Genomic DNA, 27625 nt, shown 5'->3' with positions numbered 1-27625 from the left:
ATTTCTGGTGGGATATCTTGTTCTTAGAGGGCTTCTCTCTGGGCTCATTCACACAGCTATCCTTATTTGCATAGCATGTCTGTGGCAGTGACATAAGAACAACACTCATGCAAACAACTCCCAGTGACTTCTAACTGGAATTACTCATTAAGACAGATGGTTCTGAAGAGATAAGTAAACAGTATTTGGCAGCAAGAAGTGTAATAGAAAAGGTCACCGGGAGCTTATTATACAAAACCACAGTGATTTGTAGTGTACCTGGCTTAGATTTATGCCTCTCTATTCTTTCCTGCCCATTGTACAAATACAGATTTGGATTTTTACTCCAATTTGTTTGTCTTGGAGATATCACACCACAGCTTTACCACAAGGCAAGTATTTCATAGATGTATAGGCCTCCAGCCAGCTACCAGCATGGAAGGACGATTCCTTGGATTGCATTTCTGTGCAAATGTTGAAATTCAGTGGATATGGAGTAGGCAAAAGTGTTAAAATGCTTGACCAACATAGGTGACTTTAAGTATAAAATAAAGAAAGGGACTGACAAGAAAGTATAGAAGTGTGTGATACTGCTGGAGGGTAATAGATAGGGTGACCACCCATCCCTAATTGAACAGGGCAGTCCCGGAATAGGATCACTGAGTCCCGGTCCTGGGCTGCATGACTCTGGGACAACATTTGTCCCAAATTTGCAGCATCGTGCAGCGATATGGGTTCCCCTTGCAGGCTGGCAGTGTTCCAGCTGGCAAGGGGCTGCCGGGAGTGGGACGCAGGGGATGCTGCATGTATGTGTACGCCCACACACATGCATATGGCCAGGAAAGAGCCAGGCAGCCTGGAGAGCAGGCTTACTCTGTAAGTAAGTCTATGGAGAGCATGTGGGGGAGGGAGGTGCAGATTGAGGCCCCCAAGGTGAGAGAGGGAGTAGGTCAGGGACTGGTGCTGGGAGCACTGCCCAGCGAGGGCAGTGTATCAGGGCTGGGGTGAGGATTGGGTCTGAATTGTCTAGAGGGCATGGGGGAGGGCAGCTCCCTACCACTGTGCACATCCCCCAGGGGAGCATGTGCCCCCCATATTTGTGTGTGGGACGGGGCGGATGCAGGCTGCCTGCTGTGGCCTTGGGGCTCCCTGCCTTGCTGCCCTTTCTCCAGGAGTCTTGCACTGACCGTGTGCCCCCTGCCCACCCAGCAGCAGCGGGTGGAGTTGTGCACCCACTGCTGTCAGGCTGGCAGGGGGTGTGTGGCTGGTGGGGGGCTCTTGGGAGAAAGGCAGCAGGGTGAAGAGACGAGAGGCTGCAGTGGGGAGCCTCCACCCACCCTGCTTGGCTCTGGTCCATCCCTGCCACCAGTGAGGGAATGGGGGTGGGGTCACATGTCCCACCTTCCAGTTTGGATAAGGTGGTCCACCCTACTAACAGCAGGACCAACCAAGACTGCACTCTAGGTGATTTTATACTTTAGTGCAGCATTGCTTAACTTTTTTTATAAGTGGGCCAAACCTTAAAATCAGAAGCAAGTCAAGGGCATAAAACCCTACTGCTCTTCACCTCCCTCCACTCCCACTGCTGAATTCAGCAGTAGGGAAAAAGGAGACAAGCAACATTGGTGTTCACCTCCTGGGCTCCAGAGCTGTGCAAAAGTGGTAGCTCTGGCATAGAGCCCATACCAACAGCTCATTGAGCATACAGGGTTGTGACAGGAGCCATGCCGAAGTTCCAGCACACTGCACCATGTAGGTGAAAAGGATGCAGCCATGCCAATGTGCTTTTCCTGGATAAGCCTGTGCCCTGACATGAATTTAATAATCACTCGGTGACAGAAACACGACAGGGGCATGATGGTGACATGATGTTAGGGGGCATTGATCTTTGTGCTGCCAGTTGAGCGCTACTGCTCTAGTGCAGGGGTGCTCAACCTCTGGCATTATAAGCCAAATGCAGCCTGAGGAGCCATAGATATGTGGCCCAAGGGGATCCCCATGAATCAGGAAATTTGTCAGCAGGGGAGCAGTGAGAATAAATACAGTCACCCTTCCCTGCTGCCAGATTCCCAAGCCGCACATAACAGGTTGGGGCCAGGTCACACCACCTTCTTGCCACCCCCAGCTCCTCCCCTGGGCTGGATGAGGTCTGGGTTGGGGCTCCATGAGGCTAGGTTGGGGCCAGCTCAAGCTGCCTCCCCACCACTCCTGCAGGGCTGGGTCAAGCCTTCTTGCCCCAGTGGGGCCAGTCTGGGGCTGAACCATACCCATGTGGAGCTGGGCCACATCCCCTCCTTCTCACCCCATGGGGCCAGTTTGGATTTGGGATGCCCCTGTTTGTGGACCAAAGAGGAGATAAAGGCTAGCTCACTCTGTCATGCATACCCTACTCTGTGTTTGTGTTGCTGGGGTCAGGGGCAGATGTGGAAGGTGTTTAAAGTAAAGGCAGTTTCAGCCTTCTTGCATCCTATTTTAAAACAAAAAAAGTTGTATTTGGTAGTCATCTCCTTTTGTTTCTTATTTAAATGAGATTTAAAAGGTGGGGCTGGTATTTAATCCAAAAGGCTTTGAAAACTCTAATTTATTATAAAACTGCTTTAACAGCTTTAAAGCTTATTAGAGAGTCTACAGTTTTCTGTCTCCTATTTTCTGTGTTTATAAGCTTTGATTAATTCATTCTTAATACATATCTGCAGCTTTCACAGTAATAATTATGCAAGTATTTTTTTCGCATTCTAAATCTTTTATAAATGTTGGATCTTGTCTGTAAATACAGTCTCTGCCTTGGCATGTTAGGATCCATAATATTAAAAAACACCAAAACATTTAAACAGTTGTGAACAGTGGCCATGAATGCAGAGAAATGCTTCATCTCTTATTCCTTAAAACAGGAAGAAAAAAAAAGATAAATTTATCCCAGCTTTGTAAACTTGTTTATATTTTGTGTACCTCTGATTTTTCAATGTGAAAGAACTAATTTAACTGGGAGAAGTATTCAAGGGTTAAGGGGGCTATTATGTGGTTATGTGCCTAGGGGGAAGATCTCTGGCTGCTAGAGGATTGGTTTAGTTCAGGATTCTTGCCTAGAATGAGTCATCACTGTCCCCCCACCCTTGTTCCTGCAGCCCTTCCTGCCTCTGATCTCCCCCACCCACAGGCTGTGTTCCCAACATGCTTTCAGTCCCTTACCGATTCTTCCTTTTTCTGGGAATCAGCAAATGAAGGCAGGGTATAAAGTCTGTTCAAGAACACACAGAAGAAGCACATTTCCATCAACGCTGAAGATCAGGGAAGGTGGGGGTGGAAAAAAGGGTGTAGATCTATTAGACTTAAGCAAGGTTGTGAAGTACTGAGTCATTCAACATAGTGCTGCACATAATTTGTCCAGGTCCATGCTGACAAAGTTCTGTTCAGTTTGATTCTACACAACCAGAATCAAGCCGGTTACATTTTTTCAATGGAGACTAGGTCCTAGGCATGGTTGGAAGAGTACATCAAGGAGTGATTCTCGCAGTGATGGTTTGAAGGAAGGACACAGCTAGAAGGGGTGAGAAGTTTTATTTGGAGGAGTACTAGAGGGACTTCTGTTGAATGGGGGGGGGGTAGGAAGATCACCTTTTTTGTTCCTTGCAAAAAGGCGGGGGGAGGTGTTCTGTTTACCAGTTGAAATGAAAGTTTATAATGGACATATAACTGAAAGTATAACAGTACAAGTGACTCTTACTGTAACAGATTATTTTTTCTTTTACTTTAAAAATATTTGGTATATGTCTTATATTAGAAGAGACCAATTCTTTTCTGTTTCGGAAATCTCTCATACTCTGCAAAAGCATCTTCCTGTTAAAGCATATAGTTTTGAATTGTTGTATGCTTTCTAGGGCTAAGATGAATGGAAAGAGATTCACTTAGCATGTGAAGTGCATGGCATTGATTTAAAAGATTGTAACTTGCAAAAAAGATCAATAAATTAGTTATTCATGTTCCATCTTTTATTATCAATGCTTAAATTTGAAAGCAGATTAGGGAGGATGGGTAATTGGAAAATGAGACATAGTTATGATAAATGTATGACACACCTGAAATGACATAGTGCCACCTGCTGGTCTTTTTAGTAACATGCTGTTTTTTTAATGATTCAATTCTGCTGTCTGAGGAAAAGAAGGCAAGTTTCATTAAAAAATGCCGGCAGTGATTTTATATGTCATTGATAATGAGCATATTGTTAGCTAAAATGTTTGTATGTGTAAATAATAGTTTTGTTTCTGTTTTTTAAAGAAGAATAAAAATATTAAGGTAGAAAGTAGCTGATAGAAATACATCAGCTGTGCTCATTCCTATTGAGGATGACTTTTGAGCAGCCTTCTGTTTTGAAAATAAGAACTGCTTCTTCAGTTTATTTATTCTTTTTTCATAGCTGTGGATAATTTCCATCATTTCCTTTAGTTTCATGTGTAGTAAATCCGTGGATTAATACATTCATAGATTCATAGGTTTTGAGAGTCGGAAGGGAGCTCATAGATCATTGGGTCCGACCCCCTGCATCAGGCAGGAAAGAGTGCTGGGGTTAACCCTAGCCAGATGCCTGTCTAGTCTCCCGTTGAACACCTCCAGGGTAGGGGAAAGCACCACCTCTCTTGGAAGCCCATTCCATATTTTGGCAACCCTCACCATAAAGAATTTCTTCCTTATGTCCTATCTAAATCTATTCTCCTTCAGTTTGTGACCATTATTTCTGGTAACCCCGAGGGGCACCCTGGTAAACAGAGTGTCCCCTCTTCCCTGCTGCTCCCCCCACCCCAGTGAGTTTGTAGGCGGCCACAAGATCGCCTCTCAGCCTTCTCTTGCAAAGGAGGAAGAGATTCAGATCTCCCAGTCTGTCTTCATAGGGTCTTACCTGCAGGCCCTCAACCATATGAGTAGCCCTTTTCTGAACCCTCTCACAGTTGTCCATATCCCTCTTGAAGTGCAGCACCCAAAACTGGACACAATATTCCATATGATACCAAATGTTATGGATATTGCATGCTAAAAGTCCTTATCATGATAGCGTCATTCATGTAACGGTGTCAGTTTCAGAAAAGATAAACGAAGGAAAATATATCCAGGTCAGACCTGGGCTCTGAGTACTGGATGAGGAGCATCAGTGTAATGAGAACAGAGTTACTAATAGTCCACATAGACTTTATTCTTGCTGCACATTCAAACCATGTATATAGAACCTAAATTCTTTTGCTTGGCAGTATTCACTGGGGTTGTAGCTGCATCCAGCTCCCTTGCCCATGAAGCCAAGGTCCTGAAGGGAACACCAGGCCCGGACCACAAAATTCCTTCTAATTTTTTGACATTGAATAAAAAATAAATATTAAAATAAATATGGATTGGCTGAGCCAGAATTGTATTTTACTGCTATTTAAACAATTATTTTTGGCATAGTACAGCTAGAACCTTAAGTTTACAATAAAGATCAGTAAAGATCAGTTATTTACTCTGGCAGGCTCATGGGAGGGGGCATTGTGACCCCCCTGTGACTCCCCATGAGCCTACCATGTTGACCCCCTATTGTGACCCCCCATTGTGACCCCCCTGTGACCAGGCCTAAGGCTGGTGTTCCCCACCCCTCCCCCTGTCAGTTATGCTATTGAGTCCTATCAATACAAAATATGCCAAATATCAACTAGAGTTTTGTTCTGTTTAGTAAATGTGTTTAAACATAATGGAAAATAAAAATGCTGATCCATTTCTGAATAGTACCATTGTCATTCAGCAGTGTTTTGCTTTTGAGCATTCTTACAGCTTCTGTGTCCTTTTAAACCATGCTTTGTAAAGACTTGGATTTAATAAATCATTGGATAAATGGCAGTGGGGTACTTTCTGGGATTTGGAGTTAGGGCTAGAACTCACAACTCCTTCTCTGGGCCAGAATCTATCTCACTGAGTCAGCTTCTTCCTAGCCCTACAAATCTCCCTTTTGGCTAGCTGGTGGATCAGCTTCAAGAGGAGGGCTGGAGGGTGTGTCAGGCAATACCAAGCTCATAGCCTGGTGATCAGAGCATTTTGTTAAGAAGCAGGAAATGCTGTTTAAGTGAGTAGGACTTACTATTCCATGAGTAAGTGTCCTAACTGCTTGGTGCTCATGGTTTTTTTTGCAGTTAAAGTCTTGGGGACTTATACAGCATTGGATGCATACCCTGGTGATTCTTTTCTGCCCCAGAGCCTACACGGCCACAGTGGAGCCCATGCTCAGAAGAGAAGCACAGAATGAGTGTAACTGTGCAGGTGGAAATAGAATCCAAATTTTGCATAATTGCCAAAAATTGCAGTTACGTGGCTGCAGCCTGCAGGGTGGAAAAAGGGAGAAAGCTATCTTCAGGATTCAAATTTAATTTTGTTTTTAAATTTGAAAATGTGTATGAGAGTTTTAAGTTTTAAAAGCTGGGAAATAAAAGCAAAATGGGATGAAAAAACACTTATAATTCTGAAGGCGAGGTTGAGAGTGGGAAAAGAATACTTACACCATTTGCAGCCTTTGGTGGCTTGGAATTGCATCCCTACCAATTCATGTACTGGTGTGACTTTATCTCTTGTTTTGCTTCTGGGTATTTTTACAGCTACTGTGTCATTTTAAGCTAGGCTTGGTTAAAGTTCTGTATTAAATAGCCCTAATGGATTCTTTGCATGCTTTTGCAAATCATTATTACTTTGACATATTCTAATAGCAAGCACCCCCCCTCTCTGCAAACATTCTTTGATCTAAGAGTACTCTAAAGCCCTATGCTTTAGATGTTACTTTCATGATTTAATTTTTATGGTGGCTTTTATTATTAAGGTGAGATTTTTTGTCTTTCAGGAAATGTAACCCACTTAACTGTGTCTCAGTGCTTAGCATTTTCACATTTTGAAGACTATGCTGTGCCAGCTTTTCTGTTGCCCTTATTGGGCCTGTTCCTCTGATATCTTACATCTTCTGTTATAATTTACATCACTCTAAAGTGAGCATAATATTCTTACTAAGATAGGATGGTTCTGCCTTACATCTACTTTGCTTGCATTGCTATCATGGACTTCATGAGGCCCATTCTTCCTAGTGAATCTCCACAGAGTAACTTGTGGACGTTTCAAGTACCCATGAATCAAATATCTATTACCATAACTTACCTTTGGTAGAAGAGCTGCTTGCTTTTTTCTTTTTTTCCCCCAGCAGTTATTTATGATGCTGTAACTCCACCCACTGGGTGCATCTGCATGTGCTATTAAGGTGAAGCAATAAACCGTGGCACATACTGCGCCAAAATTTATTGCTCCCAGGAATCGTGTTTACAGGTGAGCCCGGGACCACAGCATATTCAGCTGGGTTAGAGCAGCCCCAGCTCATGGAGGGCCCAGGAGGGGTCAGCCTGCCAGTCCTGGGCTGCTCCAACCTTGCTCAGCATGCTGCAGGGGTGATGGCTGGTGCACTAGCCAGCAGGCAGCCCCCACACTGAAGTACCCTCATGCTCCAGCCAGCCCCATCAATATGTACACGTGTTGAGTAAAGAACAAGTACTGTCTTGCGGCAGAGTAGTTTACTACTAATAGTACTGCTTATGTAAACGGTGATGTTTTACTATGGAGCTAATTAGGCAACTGCACAGTAAATGTCTCATGTAGACTTGCCCACTGTCTCCAGAGTTGAGTTTGTCATTTAGCATTCATTTATCCTTTACACTTCATTGTTCCACTTCCTTTTAAAAAAATAATGCATATTGCTACGGAAACAATAGCTGACCACAGCCATAATGAAACTTCCCTCTCAGTGTACTGTAAATATAAAGGGGGCCTAGTTCTGACCTAAAAGCAGTAACAGCCATAGCATTCCAGTGGGGAGAATTCCCTGAAGTCAAATGCTGGAAGCCATGATGCAGCACTGAGGATTTATTATTAAAATTGACTTGTAATTCTTCTCAATTTCCCTGTTACTGCCCTAATTCATATGACAAACTAGCTGCTCATTGAATAATCCTCCTGCTTTGTTATTGTGCAGATTATTCTGCACAGATGTTGAGATGCTCCAAGCCACTCTATATATGTCTTACAGTTCTGCAGCCTCAAGAGTTTTAAAACACTTCTACTGGTGTGATTGAGGGCAGAATCTGACTTTCAGAACACTTCCATACTAGTGATAGTGTGTGGAAAGGGAAAAAAGCTAGTTTGAGTTTAAGATCTCATGGTGAGATTTCAGGGCTGCTTGTTTTTTTATTGCAATATGACTAGCTGTTCCTGAGGGCATTGAGAGGTCAGGAATCCCTCCAGACATCCTCCTTGGTATTTGCTGCTGCTGTTTGTTGAGGGTATTTTCATTTTTGTTTTTAAATCTTAACTGTTCTAATGACTGACGTGCCGTATACCTGTGTGCCAAAACAGGCATAGTTACTCCTCTTACTGTGTTTTCACTTACTATTGTGTGAGAACTATCCAAGAATTACTGTGTCAAGTATTAAAAAAACCCAGCCTGCTGCTACAAATAAAGAAATCCTTTAAATAAATATGTACAAAGGTCATTAATCCCTTTTGAATGAACACCAAGCTCTTCCTCTAAGTGAAACTGCTTCAGCTTCTGTTGAAGGGTTCAGTTGATATATGAATAGGCTGTACAAACATAATCCTGATTCTGCTGTTAGATCCAAGCAGATAGACCCATGGGCCCATGGGGACCCTGCTAAAGCTTACTGGCTCTTCACAGGAGCAGGGGTTTGTCTGTATGATTCTGATTGCAGACAAGGTTTATGTCTACTGCTTACAATTTTCATGCAAGTGTGTTTTCTTAAATTAAAATAGTCTTAATCCAGTACGGTCAGGTTTTAGCAGCAACAGCAGGGGCATCATAATATTTCCCAATATGATGCTGACTAGAAGGGAATGGATATTTTTACTATAGGTCTTTCAAAACTGGTAATTGTGAGTGAAAACTCAAAACAGTGCATTTTCTTGTATGTGTTTAGTCTTCTCTGTATGTATCGTAGTCTCTGGGCCTTTCCTGTTATCAGGGTTTTTTTTCTCTTTTTAATATAAAAGGAGTCATGCAGTCTCATTTTTGTTTTCCTTCTTAGTGCATTTGGCCACTGGCAAGAATTAGAATTTGAATGCAAAGACAGCATTTACAATTATAATAGGTTTTATACTGCTAGTATTTCTGCCACAATCTAAGAAAGAGGACTCAGAAAATGGCATGCTGTGACAAACTTGCTTGTTTCCTTTTGTAATATACTGCATAAATTAAGGACCCTGGGAAGCCACCCACAAAGAATATAGTGTCTATTGGATTTTGATTGTACTTTGTACAAGGAATTCACTAGATTGCCTCCACCTAGTGGCCTAATGTACTTAGGAGGAAAGCCTCAATGAGGTTTGACCCTTTTGACAATCTGTAGGAAAGCAGAGAGCGCAGAGACTAACACATGCAGAAGCAGTTATCATATCAATCAGTATATGGTGCAGAAGAGTGCACTGTAAGTAGAAGTTATCCTAAATGTATGTTATAAAAATCTTATATGTTTCAAGGTTCCAAAGATCTCTCTTGGAAGGAAAAGCATTTAAAATAATTTTCAATGAGTACTTTTATTTAAGGCAAGCATGTGACATGTTTGTGGCAGTTCAGAGAAGTAAGATGGCACCCTTGTTGTTAGGCCAGCTACCTGCACCCCCTCAGGAAGGGATGGAGGCAACCAGCTTCCTTTAGACTGCTTTTCTACTTTTCTTTTTTCCCCCCAACCCTCTGCACACGAGTGGAAAGGAAGGGGAATGGATAGGGCCTTGACTTCCTCATGCAGTGGTATACTTACTGCAGCTGACTGCATACATTGCATTGCACGTAAAGCACAGAACTCTTATGCTGAACTTATTCTCTCATCCTTCCTTTACCATCTCAGGATATTTGATTAAAAATATGGTAGACTTTCTCAGAGGTGCAGTCTTCACTGCCTGTTTTCTCTTGACTGAGGCAGAAACCACAAGAGTAGCACCCAGGGAGCAGAGAAGTAGAGATAAAACTACTAAGATCTAAGACTAAAATTGGGCTCTTTGTTTCTTTGCAAGGTAATTTATTCTCTGCAAGCTCAGTATTTTACATAGAGTTGCACTGATGTAGATGTGGGCAGGTGGGGTCATCAGGAATTTTCTGAAGTGGTGATAATGTATAGAGAAGAAAGAATCCAGTTTGATTTTAAGATCGCAGGGTAAACTTGAAAAACTGCTAGTTTTACACACTCTTTCTCTCTGTCTTTCAGATTCATCCTGAGATTTTAAATTATATATACACAAATAAATAAGTATACATTATTTTTAAAATATTCCTGTTGACAGGTGCAGAGAAGCACAGCTTGTGACTGAAGACAGAACTAGTAGTTAGGATATTTCAGATCTATGTTTGGATCTGTCAGGACCCTATCATATCTTGTAGCTATATCCAGATATAGTCATGAAAGAATCCTCCCATACGTTATTCTGGGACATCAGAATTTTCCACGTCTGAATCTTTCTTTCATTCTTGATGCTATGCTTTTCTCCCAGCTGGAAAGGAGACTGCTTCAAAATAATAAAACTGTCCTGTCTATCCTGCAGGTAGGATATTACTACCTGAAGTGAAAAATGGATGCTTACACAAAATCGAAGTATTGCATTTGTTGTACAGTCTAAACTTTCATTTGCACAGAAAGAGCAAGAGCAAGCCCAAATATTCTGAATCATTGAGTTCCACTGTTGCTGCAGGCAGCTTTGTGTCTTGTAGGTGATTTTTCCCCTTTCTTTCAGTGAGGAGAAAGCTTGCTCATAATAAAGATGATAAAGGTTTAATTAAAGCAGACCTAAAAGTTGCCTCTCAAATGGTATTTGTATTTTATAAGACTTCTTTAAAATGCAGATCATTGTGTGTTAAGAATTGAAACATATATTGTCTTCAGCTTTTTAATATAAAATCTAGCAGTTAATTAAGGATGCAGTTAATCTAATTTGATTTTATCTTTTTTCGTTTTTGATTTTTTAGTTGGACAAAGAGAACCCACAAATGTGATTCTAAAAGAAGAGATAGCTGAAAATATGGAGGCTACACAATCAGAAGCAACTGATAAAGACGACAAAGATGGTGTGAAAGAAGAGCAGACGGATGCTCAAGATGCTATGGAACAGTTACCATTACCAGAGGAAAAAGTAGAAGAGATGGAACAACCCAGTGAACCACAGTCTAATGATGTTGGATTTAAAAAGGTTTTTAAATTTGTTGGATTCAAATTTACTGTTAAAAAAGATAAGACCGAAAAATCTGAACCTGTTCAGCTACTGACTGTAAAAAAAGAAGACCAAGTGTCTGCAGATGGAGCTGGAGATCATAGTGAAGTCAAGCTAGAAAAGGTGGAAGAAGCAACACAAAGTGAAGTCACTGATCCTGTAGAAAAGATTGAAGAAACAACTGAGAGTGAGGAGAGGAAAGACGAGTCTCCTCCTGAAAAGCTGGCAGAAAGTCCAAGCGAGGAAGCAGAAGGGAGCAAAGTGGCAGAAGTTAAAAAAGATCCTAGCAAGTCACCAGAGTCTCCAACTGCATTAGTTAATGAAACTTCATCACCACTAAGGAAATTCTTTACGCAAGGTTGGGCAGGGTTTAGGAAAAAGACAAGTTTCAGGAAGCCTAAAGATGATGAACAGCTGTCTCCTGAGAGAGAAAAACAAGAGCAGGAAAAGGACGGGGCAGACATTTCAGTAGAACCAAGTGAGAAAGAGAAAAATGAGGAAGAAAAGGAGGTGGTAGAGATCCCCACAGAAACAAGTGAGAGAGAGAAAACTGAGAAAGAAAAGAGGGACCAAGAAAAAGATGTCACAGATGTCCCACTACAAGCAAGTGAGAAAGAAAAAACTGAGAAGGAAGAGCAAGAGCAGACAGTAGCAGAGATCCCCACAGAAGTGAGTGAAAAGGAGAAGAGAAGTGAGAAAGATATGCAAGAGCAAGAAAGAGATGTTGCAGAGACCCCAGAAGAAACAACACTGAAAGAAGTTACTGTTCTTTCTGAACAGCCAGTTCTACAGGAGACCACTGTAAATGCCAACAAGGAACCTGAGGGATCTTTTGAAGAAAAAATAGAACAAGTGAAAGAATATAAAATAACCCTAGAGGAGAAAACTGAAATATATGCTGAGGAAAAATCTGAACTAGAGGCTCCATTGTCAGCTGAAGTCTTTGCTGAAAAATCTGACGGAAAAATGCAAGAAAAGTCTGAGCCATTAGCTCCATTGGCAATGGAAGTTTTTGATGAGAAGGTAGAGACAAAGGTAGAAGCTCATGTTAGTACTGTAGAAGAGAAAGAGATTAAGGCACATGAGGCAGAACTAGCCCTTGATTTGTATGCAGCTGAACAGAGGCCCTCCTCAGTTCCTGAGCTTGAAGGAGATGCTGACCTAAAGAAAGTCCAACCAACTGATGAAGTTCTAAAGGACAAAGAAACAGTCTGCAAAACAGAGAATGACCTCATCAAACAAACAGAACTAGTCTCTGAAGATGTAGCTGTATGTAAGCCACCAGAAGGTATCACAAATGAGGTTGAAATGTTGTCATCACAAGAGAGAGCCAAAGTCCAAGGCAGCCCATTAAAGAAACTTTTTACAGGTACTGGCTTAAAGAAGCTTTCTGGAAAGAAGCATAAAGGAAAAAGAGAGGAAACTAAGTTGGGAGAACCAGCAGATCAAATTCAACATCTGTCGGATTCCCCAGAGAGTCCGGAAGAGCAAAAAGCAGAGAGCTCTGCTTCTTCCCCTGAAGAGTCAACTGAGATTCCTTCAGTTGAAAAAGCCATCAATGCAGTCCGGGCAAGCGAAACTGAAGAAGGAATACCTTCAGACTCGGAGCGGAAGAGAGAAAACGTTACTCCTTGGGCATCATTTAAAAAGATGGTCACTCCTAAGAAACGTGTTAGGAGACCTTCGGAAAGCGACAAAGAAGAAGAAATAGATAAAGGAAAGACTGCCACCCTTTCTTCAATTGAAAGCGCAGCTTCTGAAAATCACGAAGAAGCTAAAGAAAATAGTGAGGACCCAAAGTTAGAAAAAAACACAGAAGAACCAAAGCGAAAAGTTGACACTTCAGTGTCATGGGAGGCCTTCATTTGTGTAGGATCATCTAAAAAAAGAGCTAGAAAATCATCATCTTCTGATGAGGAAGGAGGACAGAAGCCTGCTCAAGAAGGCCAAAAGATAGAAGAAGGTGGAGAAAACAAAGACACACCAGCAGACACCATGCTTACCAGTTCACAGGAAAGCGATCATGGGCAAGGAAGTTCCTCACCAGAACAAACTGGAAGTCCGTCAGAAGGTGAAGGTGTCTCGACCTGGGAGTCATTTAAAAGATTAGTCACTCCGAGAAGAAAGTCCAAAACTAAAATGGAGGATAAAACTGAGGAACCTGTCACTGCTGCTAGCATAGAACATTCTACTTCTGATGGGGAGCCTGGAAAAGAGGAGTCTTGGGTCTCATTTAGAAAATTAATGCCTGGCCGAAGAAAGAAAAAGTCAGAGGGAAAACTAGAGCAAGCTCGTGTTGATGAGGCTGGAGAAATATTGGCAGAAACTGTGGAGGAAGACTCTGATGTGCCAGCCGTTGTCCCTTTGTCGGAATACGAAGCAGCTGAACGAGAAAAAATTGAAACCCAAATGGCAGTCCAAGCTGAAGCAGCACAGGAGGGAACTTTAGAGGAGGAAAGAGCTGAAAAATTACAAGATGCCTTAGAAACTGACCAATCCAATGAAGGGCTTGTTCATGCAGTTACTGTGACAGTTGTGGAGGGGGAAAGAGCAGTTACCAGTATTGAAGAAAGATCACCATCCTGGATATCTGCTGCGGTGACAGAAACTATTGAACAGGTGAAAGAAGAAGAAAAACCAACTAAGCAGATATCCGAAGCAGAAGTCGTTGTAGAGGAAACAGTAGTGGTTACTAAAACTTTGCCTGAGATGAGAAAGGACACAAGTGATGATACTCTAATGAGTGAGTTGGAGTTGACTTCAGAAGCTGTTACAGCTCGGGAAGAAGCCACAGAAGTTTCCTGTGCTGAAGAAGCAACAGAAGTGTCTCTTGCTGAGGAGACAACCGAGATGGTGTCAGCAGTCTCACAGTTACCTGAAACTCCAGATACTACCGAAGAAGTTACACCTGTGCAGGAGGTAGATGGCACCGAGCAAAATTTGGAAGAATTAAACAAACACACACGAGAAATTCTTGAGGAAGTTGCAGAACGAGTTAAGCTGTCAGATGAAGCACAGGTGATTGGTGAAGAAACTGTGATAGAAGTAGTCACTCAGACTGAGGAAATTGGATTAGAAATAAAAGATGAAGAGGAGGAGATAACAGTCACATCCCAAATAACTGTGCTTGCTGAACAGTCATTAAAGGAACAGGAATTTGGAGGAGGTGACATCCAACTGGAAAGAGCAGAAACTGTTCAAGAAAAAAATGAAATGGAAGAAAATGCTCTGGAGGAAGTGACTGAGATAAGTGAAACATGCACTGTGATGAAGGAACATACAGGAGAAACCACAAGTCTTGATATACTGACTGATGAAAGTCAAAGGCAAGCACCTGAACATGCAACTGTAGAAAGACATGAAGAAATGTCTGAAGAGGTGAGTACTGCAGAGACATCAGACTCCAGAGAAAGAGAATTTTACAGTAGTGTCACAATAACTCCCAGGGCAGAGCTTGAGGTGGAAGCTGAGTATGTTACTGCAGTAAAACAACATATTGCAAAGGAAGAAGAAAAACTGAATTTAACAGAGCTGCCTACAGGTGAAACTGCAGATGAAGGTGATCTGAAAGTGGATGAAGCAAAGGTTAAGTTGTCTGAGGAACTTAAACAAGTAGTAGACATCAAGACTAGCTTGGAACCAGAGTGCAGCCAAGTACCTGTATCAGCAGTCCCTATGCTAAGTGATATAACTGCAGCTGCTGTTCAGGGTGGGAGAGAAGATGCGACACCCACCTGGGAATCAAAAGGAAGAGAGGAAACTGTAGTGGAGGCCGTTGTGCAGGGTGAAGTGACTGAGGCTCCTATGGAGAAAGAGGAGGAAGATTCTTTGTGTACTGCAGAATCAAAAAGCACAGGAGTAATTACAACACAGCTCCATATGCAGAGTGAAGTAACTGAGGTCCCTGCGCAGGGTGAATTGGAAGAAGCCAGGTCTACTGTGGAATCAACATGCATGGCGGAAACTTCTCCTGAAGCTTCTGTGCAGAGTGAAGTGACTGAGGATCCTTTGAAGAAAGAGGTGGCAGAGACTGTGCTTACTGTAGAATCAGACCGCACAGAAGCAGTTGTGACAGACGTCTCTCCGCAGAGGGAAGTCCCTGAAGTCCCTGTGCAGAGTGAGGTGGAGGATGCTTACCTTACTGTGGAAACAGAACATACCAAAACAGTTGTAATGGACATCCCCATGCAGACTGAAAGAGCTGAGACTGCAACGCAGAGTGAGGTGGAAGATTCTGTTCCTACCTCAGAAACAAAATATTCAGAAACAATTGCAACTGAGGCCACTATGCAGATGGAGGTGGATAACACCGTGCCTCCTTTAGAAACAAAATGCCCAGAAAAAATAGAAACCGAGGCTGTCTTGCAGAGCAAGGTGGAAGACGATGTGTCTACCTTAGAATCAAAATGCACAGAAGGAATCACAGCTGGGGATTCTGTGCAGAGTGAGGTACCTGAAGTCACTGTGGATAGAGAAAGAGACAGTACTTTAGGATCAAAATGCAGTGAAGCAGTTGTAACTGAGGCCCCTGTTCAGGGAGACATATCCCCTAAAGAAGTGCCGGTGCATGGAAAGAGAGAAGAAGAGCATGTGGAAGCAAAACAAATGCTTTTACATACAACAATGAGTTCAAAGGACTGTGAGACTAAGAAAATTGAATCTGAGCAAATATTGAAAATGGAAAAAGATTTCCATGATTCTGGAAAATTGGAAATTGCACATGGTGATACAGTTTATTCAGTGCAGCAAGAAGTAGTGGAGCCCCAGGAAGATATGGGCTCAGCCATTCCTGAAGTTGAAAGTTCTGAAGCACAAAAAGCATCTATGCCGGTAACAGCTGCCTCAGTTGAAGAGCAGGTAATTTCTGAAACGGTAATGCTAATGGAATCCACAGATGAAATTGTACAGGCTGTAGCATCAGTACCTGAAAAACTGCCTTCTGAAATAGTACAAGATAAAAGCCCTTTTGTAACCCATGTGGAAGGTGAAAAAGTTAATGGTCAGTCTATAGAATCCCAAAGTACAAAAATTGTATTAAAGATCATCCAGTCTGCTGTTGACAGACTTGAGAGGACAGAAAAGCCAATGGCTGTAAGCATCATATCTGAATCACAGCAGCAGACAGAGTCAACAGACAGAAGTCAAGAAGGTATAAATATATCTGAAATACAGAAATGTGTTCTGGCTGATCAGCAACTCGCAAAAGGTAAAGAGACAGGAGTGAGTAAAGAACAGGAGATCCAGCAACCATCTACAAAGGAAAAAGCTACTCTAGAGCGAACAAAAGATGTGCCAGTCACTGCTGATACATCTAAAGAGAGAGGCAGTCAGGATTCAGTAGAAATTGCAGCCATCCCTGAAGAGGTTTTAAGTGAAAGTTCAGGCTATCAAAAGCCAAGAGTAGATATTAGTGTTTCAGAAGACTTCACCAAAAAGTCCGCTGATACAGACCAATCAGAGCTGAAGAAAATAGAAGTTAAACAGACAGTGGAAATCCAGTGTATAAGCCAGCAAATGCACGTAGAAAGAAAGGAAGAACATCATAGCCAGTCAGTGGAAGATGTGATGACGCACATGGAGGAAGATGTAAATAGTCAAGACCCCACATCTCATTACCCTGAAATGAATCAAAGTGAGACCTCATTGGCTTTGACTGACTGAGGCCTAATGTAAGTAGCATTTTCAGAATAATTTACTTCTGTCACTGCAGCGTGTTATTGATGTGATGCTGTTGTGTCTTTTGCTAGCATCAAAAATCTCATTAAACAGATCAGGAACAACTTTTTCAAACTTCTTCTTGCCTACTTCAGATTATTTAAATCCATGTCTATGCATCCAGAATAAGTAACCTGGATGGTTCCTCCCTCTTCTCCCCCCCAGAGTTGTCCAGTACTTACAGCCTCCATTGGCACAAGGGAAGTTAGGGGAGTTCAGCCTTTTAGAAAATCACTGTACTGTTTTTATTTGGTAGAAGCATATTGTTTGAATGAGATGTAAAGAAGTTGACTGACACAGGTGCACTAGTCTACTTTGTGGGTAATTATATACCATTTACCTACTGTATTATTTTTCCCCTTCTGTCCTGCATCAAGGCCACAGAGAGAGCTGTGGACACTCAGCATCTTTGAAAATAAGACTACTTGTTACGTGCATGCAGCACTATTCTTTGCTAAAAACAGTGAGATGCTGTCTATCTTCTCCCTGTGCTGGGGGAGCAACACTCTTCTACTCCTTCTCCAGGATAGTCCCACCTCTTGTTTTATCTTCCTTTAACCCTCAGTCAAATAGGAGCCATTTTAGCAACAAATCAGGGATAACAAATAGTATGTCATCAAATCACTTCATCATCTTGCAGGCTAGGCAGCTTGAGTTTCATCTGTTTAATTCCTGGATAGGAGACCACACAGAAAATTCAGCTGCTGCAACTGTTGGATGCTGAGTATCATTTTGTTCAGGCTTGGACGTCAGAATGATGAATTCCTGATCAGCAGGAATCCTGGTTTTCTCTGATAAAAAATTGTAAATTCTCTGATTTTAAGCCCCCCAAATCCATAATTAAAATGAAAACCCACTATATATATATATATATATATATATATATGAATGAGGTCAGTTGAACACAATGTTTTATTGATATATTTATACTTTTAAAGTATTTTGGAAGCCTACTGGTGCCTCAGCCACTACAATAAAATAAATTATAAATACCTATACATTTTGCCATTTAATTTTGGGTTTTTTATCATGGAAAATCAGAGCTCTCCCTGTTCCCTTAGCGCACAGAGCACAGATCCAGGCCCCTGACTCCCAAGCCACAGCCCCCCAGCCCTGCTGGTGCCTCCAGTCCCCACTCACAGCTCCCTGGCCCTGCTGGTACCCCTCACTTCCCCCACACTCCCCCCAGCTGTGCTGGTGCCTCTTGCCCCCCCACCCACAGTATCCTGCCCACCCCTAGCCCTGCTGGAGGGGGCCCCCAGCTGCCAGGGCTAACTAGGTTGGGGACCCAGGTCCACAGCCCCCCCACCCCCCGCAGCAGCCCCTGAACCCTGGCTGCCACCTGCGGGAGGTGGCGCTGCTACAGCATAGCAGAGCATGAAGCCTGGCTTCCTTTTCCCCCCACTTCCACCATGGGCAGCATAGCTGGAGGGCAGAGCCCGTGGGGAGGATGGGGTCAGGCTGCCCAATGTGGGCTTAGGCAGGAGGGTTGGGGACGGCTCCTTGCTGCTGCACAGAGTCCCAGAGGGGGCACATGGGACCCGTGCCCCCCAGATCTGTGCGCAGGGCACATCCATATCTGTACCTCAGTGCAGGAATAAATCTAAAAGCTATGCAGACACTTTCTGCATAAAGCTACAGTCAGTGCTAGCTGTTCGGCTTTTGTAAGCAAACTGAACTGAATACATCAGTGCAAATTTATGAGGGGAAAATATATCATGTGTAAGAAAGCACTCCAGATATGGGATTTTGTTAAGGCTGTTATAAAATGTGGGAGGGAAAAAAGTAATTGACATTTACATTATAAATAATGCTTTGACAATGTTCTTAAATAATCCAGCTATATTCCTGAGTATCTGTCTAGTCTTTTGGACAATTGAGACAACAAGCTAGGGAAACTGAAATGCAGTCTTGGGAATCCTAGACTTGTTCGCTGTATATTTTTTTTCTTTTGTCCATTCTAACAAGCCTACAAACAAAGAAATGTGTTAGTTAGATCTGTTGAAATGGAGATTTTTTCCACCAAACATTTAAGTCACTTGTTCAGTGGTTGGTTGTTTTGTTGCCTTTTTCTTTTATTTTTTGCCATCTTCATAGGAATGGAAGAAAAGGGAGAGCTTAAAAAATTCCAAGTCCAGATCGTAGATACAAAACAAAGTTGATACTTTACATTTGAGATTATTTAGATTTCAAATAGTAATGATTCCTCTCCATAGGATAGCTTAAAATAGGCTGTCAAATGACTTCTGGAGATTCAAACTTGTTTTATTGATTAAAAATTTCTAGCCATTCTAGTAAAATTTCTTTCCATGCTGTCACAGACTTCAGAGCATAAAACCACCACAAGGTTAGATTATCAGTGAAGAAAAGAGAATGTTTATCAGCATTGGATGTTTAGTAACACTGAAGTTTATCAAGCTATTTTAAAAATGAAAATAAGATGAAAAGAGTGGTGGTGACCACACTTGGAAAATTCTTCTAACTTTGTTTTGGTTTTGGGTTTTTGTTGCCAAAAGCTAGATTGAGAACAGAGGAAGAAAAACTTTCCCTACTATTGGGCTTATGTATGCCACACAGAGCGTGTTTTAATGTTCTATGGCATGTGGATGCTTGTTTCCTGTGAATCTTGGATGTGCAGTACATCATTTCATATTTGAAAATTCCTAAACTTATATTGTTTTATTTTTTTTAACTTGTGTTCTTGAAAAATAATGTATGCTTAAAACATAGATATATACCTGCAAGATTTTAAAACAAAGTTTATTGAGAAACCTAATGGGATGTGAACAGGGCCATCCCTAGGGAAGTGTGAATCGATGTGACTGCCCTAGGTCCCTGTAGAGCTAGGCGGAGCAGCCGTGGCCCCTCCTGCAGGGCCCACCTAGTGCTAGTGATTCCATGTCACCGCCAGCTTTGCGTCTGGCCTCTTGCCACCCCCTGCCCCCCCGCCACCACCACTGGCCACCACTGCAGGCCCCACACAGGCTGATTTCCCCTGAGCCCCACACTCTGCTAGGGTTGTCTCTGGATGTGAATGTTGCTGTGTGATACAACCTGCAACAGCTGTCAGATTTTCTCAACATTTTGAGATTTCAAGCAAATTTTCTGAATTAATATAAGTGTGTTCTGAGTTGAGGGATATAACAGGTACAGGCCCCTGGTTATGTATCTTGCTTGTTAACTGAATTGATGAGGCGCCTCCTTAACACTTCTCCAGAAAACCTGCCCCAAAATTTCCATTGTTTAAGAAAAGTTCAAGAAAGTAAGTTGAAGCTAATAAGGCTTTATTAACATTTTTGTTCTTTTATTTCAGCTGTAGTTTTACATATTTGCATTGCATTTGGAGAGACTAAACTGTGAAGATAACATTAGCCAAAAGTAAAACCTGCTTTCTGAACTTGTAGACCAATGTTTTTGAACTGGGAGAATAGACCGTCAATCTCTGATGTCATTCGAGAGAGCAGCTGACAATCCTGAGACAGGATCAGGAGCTTGAGCCACCACCTTTTACTCTCGGATGTTACACTTAACCCTTTTCAAGACTTTTCTTTGTGTTCGGGAAAAAAATACAAACATTGTGACAATTTCTGTCTGACTGACTTCCATAACCTAACCTGAAAAGGAAGCTGGTAATGCCTAGTTTCTGTTCCAGATTTTCCTCTTCTAACAAGTTTCCAAAACTGAAGTGTAATTCTTTGCATATTTATATGTATATCTTAAAACTTAGTTTGACTTCAACATATTTTTCTCTACCTTAGCGTTAAATACAATATGATGTACACTTGCATTACACAACATATGAGACGCTAAGTGCATGTGACCAAGGTGAAGCACTGTGAGTGAACTATGGCAGGCCACAAATCATCTTTGTGAGTTTCCACTTAATATACGCTCACACGGTAGTCAGAAGGTGTGACTGGAGCTAATGCAGACATACCTGAGTTGGCTTTATACTAACAAATGCAGGCATTGTTAACAGGCTTGCCATGGCAGCAAGTGGCTCAAAGATCACAAAATGCACTCCATACCCTGGGTGAATTCTTAGGCTGCCATGTTTATCCTGCTATACGTTCCTGAGCTTGCTAATTTTATAGCTAGGTTAGGTATATCTGCGTGAGCAGTCTTTCAGTGGTAATGGTGACATACATTTAAAGGATGTGAGAATGGATATTTAAGGCAATACATTGGTAGTTGTTCTTGATTCCATTAAAGAACATTTGTGGTCAAAAGGTACAAATTCCTATTTGGAAACCTACTGATGTAAGTTATTAAGCAGAAATTAATTTTGAATGATCTCCTCTAAGTACCGGGAGTGAGTGCACTATAATTATATTGAAAACATTTAAAGTTTGCTTTTTTGCAATGTAATAGTTCTAAGAACACCTAGTCCATAACAATTCTATGCTTATCATAACATTTCAAACTGTTAATCAACCCTGAAATGGCCCTCATTTGCTCTGCTTAAATCTGAGACAAAATATTGAAATGTTTTAAAGTTGTAAAGAAAAGGATCAATTTACCTATATTTTTTTGCATTCTAATGCTACCCTGTGTCCTGGACCACATAAATGCTGTGAAATGAGACTTGTTCTGTAACAAAAAAGGTTTGGTAGATACTGGATTATGCCCACTTTATATTTTTGCCTACTTATTTTCAGAGCAGTGTGTTTCCTAATGCTCATGTGCATTTAGTAAATGGTGATTTTGGGGAGTGATTTAAATGAAGTCTTTGCTTATACTTCTGTTTGTTTCAAGACTTAATAGACATCCAACACAGTATTCCTCATTGCCAGGTACAGTAAACTCTCCGGTAACCGGCACCTTACAAGCCTGCATGCTCTGTTAACTGGCATGCCAGCTTGTAAGGAAAAGTGAAACTGGAAGTGCTCGCCGTGGCACTACTGATTTCTCTGAGCCCGCATAGCCCAGGGCAAAGCAGCTTGAGCTGCTGAGCCCCCACATCCAGGGGGCATAGCAGGCTGCACAGGGCCCATGGGAGAATTGGCGATGCTGTGGGAGGGCTGCTCAATTAACTGGCATGTTTTGTTATCTGGCATCCCCCGTTCCCGGGGGATGCCGGATAACAGAGCTTTTACTGTATAAAGTTACAAGTATAGATCAGCACAGTCACCAAACAGGCCTGGCTTGAAATATTAAATAACTGAACAATAATTAACTGTTGAAAGCATTCTGTACTTGACCTTCTAGGCACTGAATATGCATAGTAGGCAAGTCCATACACTTTTTGTTCTGATTTCTAAAATGTTATACTTTGCACTTTGTAAACTTCACGCCATTCAGGTTGAGCAAGATGTTAACCAGTAGCTTCACTGTCCTATCTGTATAGTAATTTATTTTAAAATGAGCTGTTTCAGTGTACCAAATGTTCTTGTTATGCCAGGTGCTTGCCTCTCCCAGGGGCTGCACTGTGAGCAAGCAAAATTTGACTCATTGCACTGGTGCAATTGCACCATCTGGTGGTGGTTTTCTGTAACTTTTATCTTACTACTCAGAAAAAACCTATTAGCCAATGAACTAAGTCACCGCTGGCAAGTGGACATGGTGGGTGTCTCCTAAAATTTGTATAAAACCACATCTTGTACAACCTTTGCTAATATAAGATGCCTTGAGCTGGAAAGTTTTTTATGCAACCATTCTATTGCCAAGGGAAGAACCTAAAAATGGATTCTTGGTTTATGCAGATTACTATGGAAAGTGCTCAAACAATTGCTACAAAGTATTGGAGCAGGACAGTATTGGTCATCAGGAATTAGTAACAAACAGACTATTAATCAGTTTCTGCAGTAGTCTCCATCTAAGTGGTCGTAGTTGTTCTCTGAACATTTTGAGGGAGGTAGACTTTGTACTTTTAAAAAGCAAAAATTATAATTTTTGTCATTTTTCCATATCTCACTTCATGGCTCCCTGCTCTTCTCCATGGAACAGAGCTTAAATTATTGAACCCATGAGCTAGTAGAATTAATTAATTTTATCTGCATGCTTTTCTCTGAAAAAAAAATTATGCCTTTTCCTTCCTGCTGAAGGTTTTAACCATGGTTTAATATCACTTGAAACCTAAACATGAAAGGCTGTTTGTTCTGAGATAGGAGCCGGTCTTTATTTTGTAACTTGTACCACAGACGTGATTGCTGCAGTAAAAAAGATCTAATTTTATATACCTTTATTCTAACTCTAAAGAGCAACTAAATACTCAGAATCTTTCAATTCTTTTGATGAATTCCATCATAGTTAACAGAGTTCAATCATGCATGTGAGACTAGGGGCTAAAAGTTTCTTCGAGAATATCTGATATTGGACTTTAAACAAATGCGTATCTACTCTCCATTATAAGGACTTTGACCTAGTACCACACCAGGGACACATACACATATATACATAATATGCAGATTTTAGAGAGAGGCAGGTACATTAATAGACTGGATTCTGGAAAGACTCTTGAAAAGACAAGTGTTTTTACTTATGAAAAAGGTCAGCTATTCTCTACAAAAAAATTGGCAGTCAGTGGCATGACTAGTCCATGATCTATATTAGCAGAGGCATGATAATCAGAGTTCTCACAAGAGTGGCCAAATATAAAGACTTTTCTTACCTCACAGCAAAACGTATATGCATTTAAAATTGACTTCAAATGATCCTGACCATCTTTGTCCATGATTAGTGGCAGCTTTTTCCCTTGTCTTTGGATAAGTCTGATAACAGCTGTTGGTTCTCAGAGGCTAGGTTGCTTGCATTAATTGTGCTCGTTATAACACCATGCAAATGTGAAATTGGTTTCAGTTTGTATAAACTGCATACCTATGTATGGCAAGCCATATTGCAATAACTGCAACAGGTAAAAGGAAATACTAGCATGACCTATGTAATCCTGACTCTAATGTTTGTAGTTCCAAAGCTGTTAATAGTATGTAAAGTTAATTCTTGTCTAAGGCTCATTTAAATGAAGCTAGCTTTATCAACATGTAAATTGTCTGTTGGTAGGGGTTGAGAAGCAAGGGCTTAAATCTTGCTTGTTTTTTATATTAATCCGGGGCCTACGTAAGCAGTGCAACAAATGTAAACTGTATAACCCATGTTTCTTCTTGTAACCGACAGCTATAAAACATTGCACTTGAAGGTTTTCCTAATAGTGCAAGGAGTATATTTTCACACAGATACTACTTTGTTCCAGTGTATTGCTTTGGCCTCTGAAAAACTCAGTTGATGCTGCGACCTTTGGTTGTGCTTGAGCGCCAGGCTTGCAGCTTCTTCTAATCTAATGTATTGGGTTAAAAAGATTTTGATTTTCTATTTTGTGTTTTTAAGGTAGATTTACATTGACTGAATAAAATACAACCACAAGTTCATTCTAATGTGTGTATGTGTTTCAGTTTTGCTGTCCTTGCTAATGTGTTCTCTGATTATTGATTCATCTCCAGACTGGAGACTCAGGTTTGCCTATTGACTGATTTAATGTTGCTTAACATCATCTCATTTCCTTTCAATGTAAATAGAAGGAAACATTGAATCTGTAAAAGACTGAATCCATTGTCTATGTGTGTGCATGCACAAATGCAAATCTGTGAAAAATGTTTGGTCTGTATCAGAAGTTGCATCTGAAAAAAAAATTGCCTAGGTTAAATTCAAGATCAGTGACTGTATCTAGGGATCAGGAAAACTTGTAAAATAAATTTTGCACCTTACTAGTGTGACTGAAGTTAGGCAAAAACAAGGCAGCAATGTGATTAAAGCTCAGATTCATTAAATTAATTGGTAAAATCCTAAGACAGTGGTTTTCAACCCTTTTTCATTTGCAGACCCTTAAAACTTCCAAATGGAGGCGCGGGTTTGTAAGTGTGGGTATTCACATACTTTTGATTGATCATAGCCATCTTTTGCAGACCCCTTAGCCATTGTCTGCAGACCCCCAGGGGTCCACGGACCACAGGCTGAAAAAACCTGTCCCAAGGTATCTTATTTCCAAAACAGATCCTCAAATCCATCCTGGCTGGTTTTTAACTCTAGAAGTACCGGAAGTTCTGTGCTAGATACAGACATTCAAAAACCTTGAAGCAGAATCGATCTAAGTTATGCAGTTTTCTGTCAGCAATTTAGTTTAGATTGGTAGTGAGCAGAACACACATTCACCCTTTGGTGGTGGGGGTGGGAATCTTAAACCGGGTGTTGCCATGTTTTAATTAGTCTGTGTGTACCAAACTTCTGTTCTCTTATGGGCATTGACTGGTTTTCAATCACTTATATCGGAAAAAGTCTGTACCTGGCCCTGAAGTACAAACTTTTTTTAAAACTCTGTTTTTAGGTATGCCCAGACACACCTAAATCTTGACAGGACTGAGTAATTCAGCACCAAAGCCCCAGCAGGATCCACAAACTACACATTCCTTTGCCTCTTTCTCCTGAGGGGCTCAATCTAGTGGGTGTGCTCTGAGAAAGAAAGCTTACTACATTTGTCTCAGCACACTACACAATGGGAAGTACAGCTATCCTTCAAATGCTGACATTCCCCATATCTTACACCAGTGGTCTCCACCCTTTTTAAGTAGGAGTTCACCTTTGGCATTTAAAAGCAACCCAAGATCTACCGTGCACTGCCACCACCCCCCTCCTCCCCTGCCCAGCAGGTAAGTCTGTGTGGAGGAAAGGTGGGGGAACAAATTGAGGCAGAGGGAGAAAAAAATATCTGGGGGCAAGTATCTCCAGCAGGTAAGTCCCACCCAGCCGGGGCTTCACTCAACTTACCCCTGCTCCTGCCTCTTCAGCACTGTCTCTCACTGTGGGAGCTCAGTCTAGCCCCTGCCCCTTCCCTCCCCCACGGACTGACCTGCTGGGCTGGGGCACACATATCCATGCATGTGGACCCCCCACCCTAGCCTCAGATTAACTCCAAGAGGCTCCGAGATCTACCAATGGATCAATATGACCATTGCCCACCCCCTGACAAAAAGGGAGTGAGAGAGCATGTCTATAGCTTAATGACTATAGCATTCATCCAGAGGGGAAAGGAACAGCTCCTCCTCCACAGGGGAGCCATTGTACCTTAATCAATGACTGATTTAAAATACACAACAGTTCCAGGAGGAAGGAGAGCCCCACCCATTGAACTGGAGATTCATGGTCCACCTTTTTCCTGCCCTTTGGCCCCATGACCCTTCCTTTACGTAAAGTGAAGCAGATTCACTAGGAAGGAGTGCAAGTGCTGTTACCCACTCTCCACCACAGCTTGGGGATTAGGGAGCTCTCCTGCAAGGTGTGTGTTGGGAGAGGGGTGGCTTTTCATTCCCTGGCATTCATGCCTAGAATGGAAAGAGTGTGTCTGTTTTGAAAGAAAAGGCGGGAGGGTTAACCTTCAGACAAAGATTCAGAACTATAAAATCCAAGTGGATGTAGATGCCTCCATGCAGTCCTGAATAAGGTGCCTTTGCCCTAGAGAGAGAGAGAGAGAGAGAGAGATTCAGGATCTAAGAAATGGCTTGATCCTCAGAATTTCCTATTGATTAATTTAGTTTTCTCTCGTCTCAGCATACCTATGCTTGTTTTTCCTATTTCAGGGCCATGTATTTCACTACAGGGGCCCGGTAAGTTATGCCTTGCAACACTGCATTGCTGTGCTGAAATATCTGTGGAACAGGTCCTAAATTTACAGAATGCTAAACCTTCACTTGTTTCAACCAATCTGCAGCTTTCCCTGCACTGGTGCCTTAGATCAAAATTTTGCTTATGCATTTGAACAGCAAGGACATCAAACACTTTCTCCCTTGTTTGAAATGATGCACAAAAATGAAAAAGAAGGGATAAAAGCCCCCAAAGGCATAAAAAATGGGGTTATCAAATGGCAGATGAGAAGTTGAGGTATGAGGGGAAAGACTTTCGAAACTTGTTTCCCTTTCCCAAGCTAGGTACAGTAACTTGAAGGTACTTCCTCTTAGCCCATGGTATGCTCTTTGAGATGGTAAACTCTGTCACTGAAAATGTTCCGCAGTTATATGGACCTTATCACCATTGGCTCTGAGCAATTAGCGAGAATACTGTTATTCCTTTACAAGTGGGAAGCATCCTCATCACTCTTAGTCTGAATCACCTCAAGCTGGATTCCACTAGATGGGGTCCGTTCCTCAGTTCTCAGAGGCCAATGTTACTACTTCCTAGTGAAAGAATAAGACATGGGAATGGACACTATGATACGCTATTGAGGGTGGTGTGTGGCAATGGTGACCGACTGCAGTGGAGTATATCAATTTATGTCAGCTGAGAGGTTAGTCCAATAGGCTAAGTACAATCAAAAAGCCCAATGTTGAATTGATTCAATCTTTGCAGGTTAGTCTAAGCTGCATAGATTGAACTAATAAGCATGTGAACAGACATTTACTTTTGAGTCTGGAAATACATCTACATGCCTGCAGTGGACCAGGGTAGAAGCTAGGGCAGGGGTGGGCAAAATGTGGCCCGCAGATGAGATGTGACCTGCCAGGCCATTCTGTCTGCCTCTTGGGCCCCTAACAAAATTTAGAAAATTAATATTTATCTTCCCCTGGCTGCCTGTCATGTGGCCCTCGATGGCTTGCCAAAACTCACTAAGCAGCCCTCCACTAGCAATAATTGCCCACCCCTGAGCTAGGGGGTGCTAGAGCATGCCTCCTTGTTTAGCTGGAGTAGA

At 41.9% G+C, this 27625-nt stretch overlaps 1 protein-coding gene across 1 annotated transcript in view; it reads left to right on the top strand.

The window, feature by feature from the left end:
• The window catches only part of AKAP12 (A-kinase anchoring protein 12), a 134498-nt gene extending 110171 nt beyond the window's left edge, over positions 1-24327 (top strand). The window contains exons 5-6 of the mRNA XM_019548629.1: positions 10997-16907; positions 20267-24327. Coding sequence (XP_019404174.1) covers positions 10997-16899 — 5903 coding nt within the window. The 3' untranslated portion in view covers positions 16900-16907; positions 20267-24327. The remainder of the gene's footprint in view (positions 1-10996; positions 16908-20266) is intronic.
• The last annotated feature ends 3298 nt before the right edge of the window (positions 24328-27625 follow it).

This window comes from Crocodylus porosus, unplaced genomic scaffold (genome assembly GCF_001723895.1).
Source record: "Crocodylus porosus isolate Cpor-Errol unplaced genomic scaffold, CroPor_comp1, whole genome shotgun sequence".
Classification (NCBI taxonomy): domain Eukaryota; kingdom Metazoa; phylum Chordata; order Crocodylia; family Crocodylidae; genus Crocodylus; species Crocodylus porosus.
Note: the sequence above shows the minus strand (reverse complement) of the source record. Positions and strands in the feature narration are given on the sequence as shown.